Source organism: Barbus barbus (genome assembly GCF_936440315.1).
Source record: "Barbus barbus genome assembly, chromosome: 42".
In the NCBI taxonomy this organism is placed as follows: Eukaryota; Metazoa; Chordata; class Actinopteri; order Cypriniformes; family Cyprinidae; genus Barbus; species Barbus barbus.
This window is the reverse complement of record NC_136720.1, coordinates 27,423,927-27,438,799: the sequence shown is the minus strand read 5'-3', so window position 1 is coordinate 27,438,799 and position 14,873 is coordinate 27,423,927. Positions and strand designations below refer to the sequence as shown.

The following is a 14,873-nucleotide window of genomic DNA, read 5'->3' as shown; positions in this document are numbered from 1 at the left end:
CAGATCTCATACCTGCAGTGGACACAGATGGCTCATACCTGCAGTGGACACAGATGGCTCATACCTGCAGTGGACACAGATGGGAACGTCGTCATGCTCCTGGTACTCCCTCATCAGAGCGATCATGTCCAGTATGGAATCGAAGGATGACGGGACGTCGTGATCGGGCCAGTTCACGTAATGGAACTGCGTCACTCGCCGGGTTTCCTGACGGACCAGAGAGAAACAGACTGATGGTTAAAAACTGTCCTGCTGCTACAACAGACAAACAGACAGAAATAAAGACTCACATGATCAAACTCCACTGTGAGCGTGCGGATGAAATAATCCGTCCGCGGCTGCTCAGACTCCTGAAAAAAAAAACAAAAAACGAGCCCATATCAGACACTCTGGATACGGCTGAAGAGTTCTGAGGTTAGTTAAGAACAACTGTCATTTACTTATTCAGATCTGCTTGATGCATTTGATACAGTTTGTGTTTTCTGTGATGTAAGTAAAGAGCAGTGGTACACAAATCTGCAAACATGAATCATGAATGGGCATAACAGGGACTAAAGCTGTTAACAAACAAACAAAAGTATTTGCACATTTTCAACCATAACATGGCCATAAACAGGACCAATGGAAGGCTGAGATATACTGGAGTAAAACTACAGTAAATCTGGTGAAACTGGAGAGTAAACAGATTCTTCTTATTCACACATTTACCACCAGTTTCACAGACAAGGCTTAAGCGTAGTCCAGACTAAAATGTAAATCTGAGCTGTTTCAACTGAAAGAAACTAGCGCTGAAGGATCTTAAATATATCAGTTCCTTTCTAGGGGTGGGTGATATGACCAAAATCTTATATCACAACATGAGTAATTTTATATCACAATAATGATATCACGATATAGTTTTTTCCTTTAAAAAGGTTTTTATGATATTAAAATCTTTAATGCCATAGAATTTTCATAATCCTTGTCACCAATGTCAATATCAAATACAAGCCTAAAAAGAGAAAAAACAACAATAAAAACAAAAACAAACCTCAAGCTCACTGAAGATAAATAAACAGTCAGTGATGAAATAAGGATAAGAAACTAACTGCAAGCAATAGCACAAAAAACTACAATAAATAAGAAAGGCTACATACATTGTGTAAATGAATTAGTCTTCACTGTTTTTATTTATTTATTTAGTCATTTAGCAGATGCTTTTATCCAAAGCGACTTACAAATGAGGACATAAGAACAATCAAAACCAACAAAAGAGCAACAACGTGCAAGTGCTATTACAAGTCATGGTTAGCCTAATGCAGTACAGACAATTATTATTGTTTTTTTTTAAATAAAAAGACATATAGATAAAATAAAATTAGAATAGAGTGCTAGAGTTAGAGGATCAAGTAAAGATGGAACAGATGAGTTTTTAGCCGTTTCTTGAAGATGGGTAAGGATTCGGCTGCTCTGATCGAGTTGGGCAGGTCATTCCACCAGATGGGAACAGTTCATGAAAAAGTCCGTGAAAGTGTTTGTGTGTCTTTGGGATGGTACAATAATGCGTCGTTCACTTGAAGAACGCAAGCTTCTAGAGGCACATAAGTCTGAAGTAATTAATTTAGGTAAAGAGGTGCAGAGCCAGTGCTGGTTCTGTAGGCAAACATTAATGCCTTGAATTTAATGCGAGCAGCTATTGGTAGCCAGTGCAAACTGATGAACAGAGGCGTGACGTGCGTTCTTTTCGGCTCATTAAAGATTAATCTTGCAGCGACATTTTGGATTAATTGTAGAGGTTTAATAGAATTGGCTGGAAGACCTGCCAAGAGAGCATTGCAATAGTCAAGTCTGGACAGAACAAGAGCCTGAACAAGGAGTTGTGTTGCATGTTCAGAGAGAAAGGGCCTGATCTTCTTAATATTGTATAATGCAAATCTGTTTATCACCTCAATAACTGTCTGGTTCAGCTCAGCTACCAAATCTGACCTCAGAAGACTACGGAGGGTAGTCCGGACTGCTGAGTGAATCATTGGTACAACCCTCCCCACTCTCCAAGAACTGTACTCATCCAGAGTGAGCAAAAGGACTGGTAAAATCACTCTGGACCCCTCACATCCAGCACACTCCCTCTTTGAACTGTTACCGTCTGGTCGACGCTACAGAGCTCTGAGCACCAGAACGACCAGACACAGGAACCGTTTCTTCCCTCAGTCAATCCATCTCATGAACACTCAATAAATAAACGTGGAACACACAACTAATACATTATCCATTCACCACACTCACTTATTTTATTTTTATTTTTCTCATTTCTAATTTGCACATACTTGACCTGTACATACAGTCGCCTATATTATATATTATATATTGTGTATTTTTTATTTTTTTGCTGCTTTGTACACTGGTTATTGGCTATTTCTTGTTATTTTGTTTTATTACCTGTGTCCTGTCCTGTTACTGTCTTTCTGTTGCACTGTGGAGCTTCTGTCACTACAGCAAATTCCTTGTATGTGTAAACATACCTGGCCAATAAAGCTCATTCTGATTCTGATTCTGATTATATCTGTATAGATAGATAGATAGATGGAATTAAGACGTATTATGTATAGATAATACAATATTATGTAATATTATGTATCTACACACACACACACATAGAGTTGGTACTTGACTAACTGGGGCCCAGGTCAGGAAGCAGACAGACTGGCTAAACCAACCGTCTGCTAGCGTCTTACGTCACAGAAGTCAGTTAATTCTCAGCACATAGAGACTCCTTCACCCAGATATCACACTATAGAGACTTTGTCTGTTCCCTGAATTAGAAAATACAGAAAACGTCCAAACCAAATTAAGAGTAACAATTTAATTGATGTTCAACAAATAAAAAATGTTTACAATACAGAGAAACAATTGATAAAGCTTGGCTTACTGAATATCAGGTCCCTTTCTACAAAAGCACTTTTTGTAAATGATTTGATCAATGATCATAACCTAGATTTGCTCTGTTTGACAGAAACATGGCTAAAACCAGATGAATACATTACTTTAAATGAGTCCACCCCCAAGATTACTGCTATAAAAATGAGCCGCGTCCGAAAGGTAAAGGGGGAGGTGTTGCTACAATTTATAGCAATATTCTCAGTATTTCCCGGAGGGCAGGCTTTAAGTATAACTCGTTTGAAGTTATGGTGCTGCGTATAACATTATCTAGAGAAACACGTGTTAGTGATAAATCCCCTGTGATGTTTGTACTGGCTACTGTATACAGGCCACCAGGGCACCACACAGACTTTATTAAAGAATTTGCTGATTTTCTATCTGAGTTAGTGCTGGCTGCAGATAAAGTCTTAATTGTTGGCGATTTTAATATCCATGTCGATCCATGCGGGGGCAGTCGTGGCCTAATGGATAGAGAGTTTGACTTGTAACCCGAAGGTTGTGGGTTCGAGTCTCAGGTCCGGCAGGGATTGTAGGTGGGGGAGTGAATAACCAACACTCTCTCCACCCTCAATACCACGACTGAGGTGAGACCCTTGAGCAAGGCACCGAACCCCCAACTGCTCCCCGGGCGCCGCAGCGTTGGCTGCCCACTGCTCCGGGTGTATGTTCACTACTGAGTGTACACTTGGATGGGTTAAATGCAGAGCACACATTTCACTGCTGGTTATACTCTGTATAATTGTGTATGTGACAAATAAAAACAAATTATAATTAAATTATAATGAAAAAGATGCATTAGGATCAGCATTCATAGACATTCTGAACTCTATTGGGGTTAGACAACACGTTTCAGGACCTACTCATTGTGGAAATCATACTGTAGATTTAATACTGTCACATGGAATTGATGTTAGTGGTGTTGAAATTCTGCAGCAAAGCGATGATATCTCAGATCATTATCTAGTCTATGTATATGTATATGCTTCCCCTTTAAGACCGAAGTCCGGATCCAATATACTGTTACATATAGGGGTGGGCGATATGGGAAAAATATCATATCACGATTTTTTTTTAGAAATATCACGATTCACGATTTTATCACGATTCTTTGTCATGTTGGTTTTACAAGTTGTCTGAGCATTACAGCCAAACTATAAAGACAAAGCCTTTCAAGGTAACAAAAAAAAAGACATGGCAGATATTTAGGCCAAAGTGGGCGAAGATAAAAATCTGTGTCATCATTCTATCTTTCTTATTAAAAAATAAGAACAAAGATACACATTACAAATACACATAATATACAAATAAAACAAACAGTGCTTTATTTTCAGGTACAATAGGAGTATTTAGCAGAGCATTCAATGACATTGAATGAACAAATATAAAAATAAAACACTAGATAGACTGATTCCTAAAGCAACTGTATTAAAGTTTTTCAGTCAAGAATAGTGAGGGATTTTTCTCTTTGCGTTTGTTGTTTTGTTAAATGAATAGTTCCCCCAAAAATAAATATGTCATCTGTCTGTCAATTCTGTCATAATGTTTTATTTTTATACCATCATTTACTCAAAAGTAGTTTTAAACCTGAATGAGTTTCTTTCTTCTGCTGAACATAAATGCTATTTTGAAGAAGGAGGAAAACCAATCAGTTGCTGGTCCTCAGTGACTTCCACAGGATTGTTCTTTCCTATCAAAGCCAATGTGGACCAGCAACTGTTTGGTTACCCTCATTCTTCAAAATATCTTCTTTTGGGTTCAGCACAAGAAATTAATAGAGGTTTGGGAAACATGTGAGTGAGTAAATAATGACACAAATTAAATTTTAGGGTGAACTATCCCTTTAATGACAGTCGACAGCGTGTTTAGTGTCCTGTCCCTTTAAGAGCTGCACGCATCCGTTTCTCTCTTAACTATTTACTTTTATTTTAGAGATAACCAACTGAGTCTGTCTGTAAACCTTGTGTGTTTTGACAGTATTAGCGCAAAAGATAAGTTAGTTGAGTAATCAGGCGCTGTTAGACAGGGTTTTTAGTGCGTGCTTCAGGTGTATGCGCTCAGATAAAGCGCACGTCAGACCAGCGCGTGAATTAAACACTGTCCTGTCAGAGTAACTCTACTGCTGTATGTCGTGTTGTACAGTATATAGAGACGGAGACCAGAACTGTATTTGACATAATGTGCGCTGTAGCACAATACTACGATATTTCTTCAAAAGCAGATCGTGGAGACATTTTTATCGTCCACGATCAAAAATCGTCATATCGCACACCCCTAGTTACATATGCATTTTCTTTTTCAGTTGTTTACTCTCTCTTAAGACCTAAATCAGTGTGTTTATGAGGATACTTACAAAGACGGGGATATTGACGCATATAAGTTTATGTAATCGTTTAAAGCCAATAAAGCGGCAAAAAATGTGCGCTCCTCTCACACAGAAACAGAGACGGCGCACGATTATAGCTCGGTTGTTTGCATTTAAATCGGTTTAAAATCGGTTGTTTTAAAACTGCAGTGCTTAAAAATGCGTTTCCATGCTACAGATGTTGTCCCTCGTTTAGGAACGAGCTCCTGGTTTTGTCCTGGCTGGTCGTTCTCCTGCTCGGAGCCCCGTGGTGGCGTGCAAGATTGCAGTCATCCAAATTATGAAAAAGTATTACCGTAAACAATGTATTTTGCGACACCACGAAATAAAGATAGAGCATAATATGAATCAATAAGACTTTTTTTTTCCGTCCTTCCGATATATATCGCACAGCCAAGATGCACATTGGTGATGTTTTATCTAAGGCACATTTATACAAAATTACTTAAATGTCCTAATTGAACTATGGCCTAATCATGGCTTAGTCTAAGCCCTGTGTGTGAAACAAGTTCTTTAGACCATGTTTGAAGATGTCTAATTCAATGCGCTTCAGCTGTTCACACCGTCATCTGCTTCACTTGTGACTGAGAACAATCCGATTTAAGTCACATCGAGTTTCAGTGTGAACGTGCTTCACATCCCATCATGAACAATGATATCTGTCATCACGGCCACAGACTCAACGCGCTTCTCTCGAGGTCATGTGACGAGAGAGTGGTGCATGCTGGTAAGTGTACCAGGGACTCACACAGGAGATCTTGAAGGGGCCGAAGGTCACAGGCTCGTCTCCAAGCAGCGGGAAGTAACACTCACACTTTTTCTGTAGAGGAAAGTGAGTGAAGAACGTGTTTGAGTCTGTGAGGCGAAGCTTTTACAAATAAAGCACAGAATAAACATTGAAATCACTCTTACCCGCCCCATCTCAAACTCTCGGCACGCCATCACGATGACCTGCGCAACAGAAGTCATGTGTCACTTACGAGAACACATTTTAACAATTCATTTAAATCCACTGAAACTAAATAATTTACAGGGACATAAATATTGCAGATGCAGTTAAATACATGTACACAATCATGAACCATTGGCATACAGCAGATCTTCACAATATTAAGCATACCACTCAGTTGTTATGGGTATAAATAACAACATCTCCGCCATATATGACTGCTGCCTATGATAACAGACAAAGCACAGTACTTTGCTAACAAACAGCACTCAAGTAGTGGTCGACCGATATATCGCCAAGGCCGATATTTGGCATTTTTCAAATATCTCCATTGGCCAATATGTTTTTCTGTTTGGCCGATCTGTTCGAGCCAGGACTTTTATTTTGACGGCGATGAGAACGGCAGCGCCTGAGCACACAATTTCTATCTACAATTAGTCTATCTAAAGACCAGATAGAACTGTTAAACAAAGTTTAAAAAAAGTTTTATATAACGATTGCTTTAATATTATTAGTAATAGAAAGGCAAACATTCTAATACTTTCTCGTTTGCCATCAGCATTCAGCAAATACGCATTTATATCAATTAAACAAATCTTTGAATGACTAACGAACATTTAATTTCACAAACCTTGCAGACTTAGTCGAATCTAGTTGAGATCTTGTGAAGTGTGCATTTGTATCCTGCATGATCGCGTGTTCTCTGTGTGACGGTCGGTCCGTGTGAATTGAATGCGGACAGGAGGAGAGTTCAGCTTCACTGGAGACTAGAGCCCGACTGATATATCGTTTTGCCGATTTTATCGGCCGATATGAGCCTGCCGCAGATATATCGGTATTGGCAAATATGCCGCCTATATGAACTTTTTTTTTTTTACAGAACATATAGACCTTTTTCCTGAGTAAATGATGAACACTGCTATTACACAGATGAAATGCTTCTAAATGGTGTAATTACTTAGTTTGTCCAGCAGAGCACGCTCCATTGTTTGCTAATGGCGACCCAGGTCACCGTAGTGTAGAGATGCGCGGATGAGCTCAAACTTTACGCGAGTCCGCTGCTTCAAATTATCCGCCCGTCACCCAACCGCACCTATATTTTATCACATTACAATGATTCTAATTCTTAGTTTTGCATGATGATATGATAAATGGATATGATTCATTTTTAACAGCAGACGTTAGATTTGTTCTGCGCATCACTGCACGCATTTTACGGAATCTGTCATATTTGTGATGACTAAAAAAAAAAAAGTCAGTACATTTAAATCAAATCGCGATAGGCCTATAGTGTCTGTGAATATTAAACTGCAAAAATACTATTTAAACATGAATCCTCATGTTCTGCGTGTTCATTTGATTACAGAAATTGTGAAAAAATATTATTAATTATTATTATTCATTTTAGATGTTTACATTTGGAAAAGCTGTGCTTCCTGCATAAACCTACCCAAAAACCCAAACTTTTGAGTTGTACTGTTCTAAAATATACACAAAGAATATCGGCCAATTTTTTACTCCCTAATATCGGCAGCGGCCCCAAAACACCCATATTGGTTGGAGACGCGCAATCGACAAACTTTAAACTTGTGATTTCAAATTATGCTGTGCTTTATGCATTTGCCCACGGTCATATTCATGTCATTTTCACTGTGTGCTGTATGTAAAATGTGTTACCTTGGATTTATTTGAAAAAATATGATTCCCAATGCACACAAACTTCCCAGATTACTGAGTGCCCTGTTGGTTACAATGTTTACTTCCTTTTTAATTATATTTTAATTAAATATTTATTTATTTGTGAAATACACAAATAAATAAAGTATAAGTGTGTTTATTTTGGAAAAAAATATGTTTTATCCATTTTCAAATGATTTCAAATTTCTTAAATATTAATTAAAATAAATACAATTATATCGGCCACCCTGTTTTCCAAGATATCACATTGGCTGTCACAAAAACAATATCGGTCGACCACTACACACAATACTTTGCACGCACGCGCACACACACGCGTACACACACACACACACACACACACACACACACACACACACACACACTCTCTCACTCAATCACACACACATTGCTGTCTTTCTGTGGCAGCAGATTCACTTACAGTGACCTTGTACTCCCAGATCATCCTCCAGAAGTCCAGCACGGTGTTAGGCAGCGGCCCCTGAGTGGCGATGTAGGCCTCCGGCCCACCAATGCCCTGAACATACACACACACACACACAGGATCTAACACACGGCTTACAGTCCTGACAGACTCATCAGGCTGTTTAAATGAGACTCTAGTTGACGGTTCACTGTGTGTCACAGCAAGAAGACAGAAGAAACACTTGAGTTCAAGAGTCAAGAAGCCAACAGTCCTGTGTGAGTTTTGGGGAGCGTAATTATGATCTCACTGATATGTGTGTATGTATTCTCATAAACAGACACACACAGGCTCTGCAGAGACCGGAAAAGCCACTGAAAAGCACAAGAAGTCTTCAGTACCTTGATGAAGTTTGCATTGATGTAGTCGGTGTCCTGGTTGGATGTTTTTAACGTCACCTTCACACGACTGTGGTCGACTGACGAGCAAGAGAAAGAATGCATGTGTCAGTTTTATTTAATTTCTTTATTTTCTTAAATATGTAGGTATATAGTATTTATTTGTAGCTTTTAGTTTTAGTTACTTTTTCTTATTTGTAAGTCGCTTTGGACAAAAGCGTCTGCTAAATGACTAAAAGTAAGTAAGTAAGTAAAGTAAGAAAGACACCATCATGTAAGCAGATACACAAATACTCACACACACACCACTCCAGATCAGACTTGATCATGAACAAACATCAGTCACATGACCTCTGACACTCTCAGACCCTTCATTCATAACACTTCAATCACATGACAGGATGGGCTAGCGTGAGCGTTAGGTTAGAGCTGGATTGGTTGTTTACTCACATGGCAGAATGTCTTTATATCGGTTTTTCTTCACGTTTTCCTCCTGCTCTCCAACATTAGTGGGGTAGATCTTCTCTGTTCTATATTTGGTTGATAATCGACGTAATCTCTGTAAAAGACACACAGAAACAGCCTTAAGAGCAGAGAAAGATAACATTTAGAAAACATTTAAATTTGCATCAGAAATACATCCAACAAACAGCTAAAGCCGTTCAGATCTCTGCGTCTCTGCTTCCACTCGACACACACACACATTCAGATTACTTCATGACATTTATTTCATGTGACTTTCATGGGTTGGAATACTTTTGAATGAATTAACTCATGTTATGAGGCGAATCGTAACACAGGCGATCAGGTCATGTGGTCCTCCATGTGCTTTCAGTGATCACAAACCGCTTTAGACGGCGTTCACACCTGCGTTTAGTGCGTTCTGCTGGCTGTGCAGATAACATGCTTATATCTGCAGTACGGCCCATAATGCTTTAGCACCAGACAGCCATCTACTGCAGGAGGAACGAGTGCAAACAGCAGATGAGGAGGAGCTTCTGACCTCAGATCAGCTGCAGGTTTGGACCATCAGTCCTTTATTAGTTTATGTGAGAACACCATGTTTGTGAAAGTATGTGTTATTGTGTTTTCATTTACATCAGAACAGTGACCACACACACACACTTTTTGTTACACTACATTAATCAGGCCATCTCTTAGACAGATCTTCATAGTCCTAACCCAGCCTCTGACTCCTAAACAATCTCTCACAGAAACCGGTGCAAAACACCAGATTTAGACAAAAACGTGATTATCCCGAGTCAACCATCACACATACTCTCTCTCCAGCCGCTCTTCTGCTGCTGCTCCAGGTCAACAGGGCAGATATGAAGGTTTGGAGAGCACTGATGTACAGCTGCTTCATCTGGATGTTTGTGTGAAAGTGTCGAGCTACAACAGTCACACAATGGATGTTCGTACCAAGCAGATTTATTCCTGCCAATAAACTACTAGTGTGACACACGTTCAAACATCACTTCTGTGTCGGTCTCCTCCTCCATGCGGCTCATCAGACACAGGAAGCTGCAAGTGTGTGCGTGTGTGTGTGCTGTAATACTTCCTTTCCTGCCAGTGTTGGGGAGGAACAATGGCAACGTGACACAGTTCTGCTGCGCTCTCTTCTCATTGGTCCATCCCGTCAGAGCCGATGCCCACATCGCTGACGGACATGTCTCTCACACACTTTTTCTAAGTGAGCCTGTCTCTGACTTCTATTGACCTAATGTCTATAACGACTACAGACCGACCCTAAAAGAAAACTGTAAAAACACGTTTCCTTTAAGGACGTCTCAAAAGGAAGTGTTTGTCACTCGAGACACTCTGAAGACTATCTTCATCAAATCTGTAGCACATCTCACATAAAACAAACACACACACACGCAAACAAACCACTTCCAGCTTCAACATTTCTTGGGGAACATGTTCTTCTGCACATTTGAACTTGGGACTGAAAGTTGATGAGAAAAGTGAGATGGAGAGAAGGTCAGGCTGATCATTGACCAGTGGACTGTGTTCATCTTCACAAAGTGCCATCATGACTGACATCACTAAACACTCAGTCCTGCCACAACTAACCCAGCCTAACCCACCCGTCCTCTCTCTCGTCTCAGTGTTTGACCTGTTGTGATGTTTGAGGAGTTTCACACAAACTGAACGCAGTGACCGGTGACCTCTGACCTCTCACTGAGCCTGATGAAGGTCTGTTCTAGGGTTGTAACGGTATGAGATTTTCACGGTATGATAATCGTCTCAGAAAATATCATGGTTTCACGGTATATATTAAACAATAATTCTTATCTGTAACAATGACTCTTAAAAGAATAAGAACAAGTTATTTGAGTGAACAAACTCTTTATTGCAACAAACTTGAAATCATTTTAATGAAAGTAAGCCTCCCTTCAGAGGAAAAAAACAAAAACAATTACAAAATAAAGCCATAAGTCTTATGTATATCTATATCACACTTTAACATTTTAATTAATGTTTTAAAATGTTATCAAATGAGAATTTAACACTTATTTTTGGCAAAGTGCTGCACAACAGAGGTATTCTAAGTTAAAACATGGACAAACATGATATTCCTTAAAAATAATAAATAAGTTAATTATTATAAAGAATATTATTATTGTTGTCATAACTTAAGTACATTGTACAATGCTAATTTATTTCTGTCAGGACTTCAAGTTAAATTGAACGTTTATTTTGAGGGGTTGTAGCAGATCTTGGAGTTTAGTGTATTTGATGGTTTTTCTCAAATAAAGCTGGTTTTCTCTCAGAGCAGCTCTGCTGATGTTTCTGTAGACGCTGAGAACACCATTAGTGTCATGCATGCATACTTCAGTATGTAGCAGATAAAACAGCGCCACTCGTATCTACTTTTGATTTATCCATCCATCAGATTGCGCGGTTTAAGGGACAACCTCGTTAAGGTTATTCTGTAAATCCCATGTTCACGACTGCACCGGGATTCCCTCTGCATCACGGAAATTATTTTTTTATTTTTTTTCAATAATTTTTTTTAAAACCGTAGATATGCAAATGTTTATGGTATGATAATCGTGTACGTTCAAACCGCGATAGACCGTCATACCGGTATATCGTTACAACCCTAGTCTGTTCACACACAGACCAGTGAAGGTGTTTGTGTGACGGAGTAAGCAGTGTGAACACACTTCATCCTGAACCTGTTGTATCTGTGATGCTCTGCTGAAGCGTGATGTGTTCAGTCCTCTCTCTCTGATGTGGTGTACTCGTGTCACGCAGATCCGTTTGGAAAGTGTCTGACAAGTTTTTCTGTCACTGGTCATCAGACGTGTAAATCAGCACCTTCAGAGTGTGTGTGTGTGTGTGTGTGTGTGTGTGTGTGTGTGTGTGTGTGAGAGAAAGAGAGAGACCGCAGGAAACACCTGGTCAGAGAGAAATCCACCACTTCTGAAGACCTGTGGCCAGAACAGATTCAACATTTTTGTGTTTTAAAGTTTAACCAGTGATCTTAAAAACCAGAACATGATTTCAGGTAAAATTCTCTTTGAACTCTCTGGTTAAAGAAAGTTCTGTTCGAAGTGCAGCATACATGAAGCTTAACGTGGTGCAAACCTAAAACAAATTAAATATCAGAAAAGTACTGTAACATAAGTACTGTAATTAAACGTATCCTGTATGTTCAAAAATAACAAAATTAGAAAAGTGCTAAAATAGGGGTGGGTGATATGGGAAAAATATCATATCACGATTTTTTTTAGAAATATCACGATTTTATCACGATTCTTTCATGTTAGTTTTACTATTTTGGTTTTACAAGTTGTCTGAGCATTACAGCCAAACTAGAAACACAAAGATGCACGGCAGATATTTAGGCCAAAGTGGGCGAAGATAAAAATCTGTGTCATCATTTTATCTTTCTTATTAAAAAATAAGAACAAAGATACACATTACAAATACACATAATATACAAATAAAACAAACGGTGCTTTATTTTCAGGTACAATAGGTGTATTTAGCAGAGCATTCAATGACATTGAATGAACAAATATAAAAATAAAACACTAGATAGACTGATTCCTAAAGCAACTGTATTAAAGTGTTTCAGTCAAGAATAGTGAGGGATTTTTCTCTTTGCGTTTGTTGTTTTGTTAAATTAATAGTTCCCCCAAAAATACATATTCTGTCATCTGTCTGTCAATTCTGTCATAATGTTTTATTTTTATACCATCATTTACTCAAAAGTTGTTTTAAACCTGAATGAGTTTCTTTCTTCTGCTGAACATAAATGCTATTTTGAAGAAGGAGGAAAACCAATCAGTTGCTGGTCCTCAGTGACTTCCACAGGATTGTTCTTTCCTATCAAAGCCAATGTGGACCAGCAACTGTTTGGTTACCCTCATTCTTCAAAATATCTTCTTTTGGGTTCAGCACAAGAAATTAATAGAGGTTTGGGACAACATGTGAGTGAGTAAATAATGACAGAAATTAAATTTTAGGGTGAACTATCCCTTTAATGACAGTCGACAGCATGTTTAGTGTCCTGTCCCTTTAAGAGCTGCACGCATCTGTTTCTCTCTTAACTATTTACTTTCATTTTAGAGATAACCAACTGAGTCTGTCTGTAAACCTTGTGTGTTTTGACAGTATTAGCGCAAAAGATAAGTTAGTTGAGTAATCAGGCGCTGTTAGACAGGGTTTTTAGTGCGTGCTTCAGGTGTATGCGCTCAGATAAAGCGCACGTCAGACCAGCGCGTGAATTAAACACTGTCCTGTCAGAGTAACTCTACTGCTGTATGTGGTGTTGTACAGTATATAGAGACGGAGACCAGAACTGTATTTGATATAATGTGTGCTGCAGCACGATACTACCATATTTCTTCAAAAGCAGATCGTGGAGACATTTTTATCGTCCACGATCAAACATCGTCATATCGCACACCCCTATGCTAAAATCAGTTTTAGAGGTCAACTCAAAAAGTCAAGATGATTTAATCTCAAAATGACTGACAGTATAAGCACAGAGACTGCTCACATCTACTGCTAGCATTGGTGGATTAGCAGCATGTCTGACTGTAATGTTTGCTGATGTTTTTATTCAAAATCATGATTCACTATTCAAAGAAAAAAAATACAATTGTGGCAAATAATACACAATCGCAGAGAGACTAGGGCTGGGTATCGTTCAAAAATTTTCGATACCGATACCGATACCTTGAGTTCGATACCGGTTCCTGAACGATACTTTTTTCGATACCAGTTTTATGAAATCAGTTTTAATAAAATTACATTATCTCAAAAAACTATTTTTTAATGTTGATATTTATACAGACTCAAAGCCTCATCTCCTGAGCCACTGCACAAAGGAACAAAATATATCCAACACAATAAATAAATAATTTTAATAAAGTTCAAATAGTTTTCAGTTTACACATCTGTTAGGCTACGTTTACATTAGTGTGTGTTCATTTTAAAACATCATCACTTCTAGATTGTTAAAGACTTCAAGAAATTTTAAATCTTCATCCACTTTCATAAGTGGGCGTTTTATTTTCTTTCACCATATGTTTTATTGTTATTAAATTCTGGTGTAGTATGTCTAATTATTTGAATGCATAAAAACAACTTAGTTTATTTAAATTTATTCTTAAAATAGCCTTATGAAAGGTTTTATTTTTCCTCAGAAATTCTGTGTTCTGTATCTGGTTTTCAAATGAAGACATAGAACATTAATTTAATTTCTTTAAATTGAAAATCAAAAGTTTATTTATTTTGGCAAACAAAGGGGGTTTACTATTAAAATAAAAAAATGGAATAACTGTTGTGTGATAATTAAAAAAAATAAATAAATAATAAAGTTTTAATAATTTTAATAGTAGCCTAGTAGTAGCAGTATGTACTGTCCGCTGAACAATATTAATTTATTTCTGCTGCAGTGTTTTCCAAGTTAAACCGAACTTTTATTTTGACGGGTTGCCTGGAATACCTTTACAGTTCTGTGTGTATATGATATGAGTTAGTTTTACTCGAATCAAACGGTAAAATGCTCATGAAGTGACTCTCAGAGCAGGTCTGGAGATGTTGTTCATGTGTTTATGTCCTCATTTAGTTAGGCGGCAGACGCTGAAATCACCGCGAGCGTCACGCGCGCTTCAGTCTGTG

At 38.3% G+C, this 14,873-nt stretch overlaps 1 protein-coding gene across 3 annotated transcripts in view; it reads right to left on the bottom strand.

Moving 5' to 3' along the window:
- LOC306861739 (tyrosine-protein phosphatase non-receptor type 12-like) overlaps positions 1-14,873 on the bottom strand; it is a 42,209-nt gene that overhangs the window by 21,552 nt on the left and 5,784 nt on the right. For all 3 annotated transcript variants that reach the window (XM_079404170.1, XM_079404168.1, XM_079404169.1), the window contains exons 2-8: positions 9,180-9,288; positions 8,733-8,809; positions 8,350-8,445; positions 6,194-6,232; positions 6,030-6,101; positions 291-350; positions 65-207 (exon numbers count right to left, since the gene is read on the bottom strand). In XM_079404170.1, the coding sequence (XP_079260296.1) occupies positions 65-207; positions 291-350; positions 6,030-6,101; positions 6,194-6,232; positions 8,350-8,445; positions 8,733-8,809; positions 9,180-9,288 (596 nt within the window). The remainder of the gene's footprint in view (positions 1-64; positions 208-290; positions 351-6,029; positions 6,102-6,193; positions 6,233-8,349; positions 8,446-8,732; positions 8,810-9,179; positions 9,289-14,873) is intronic.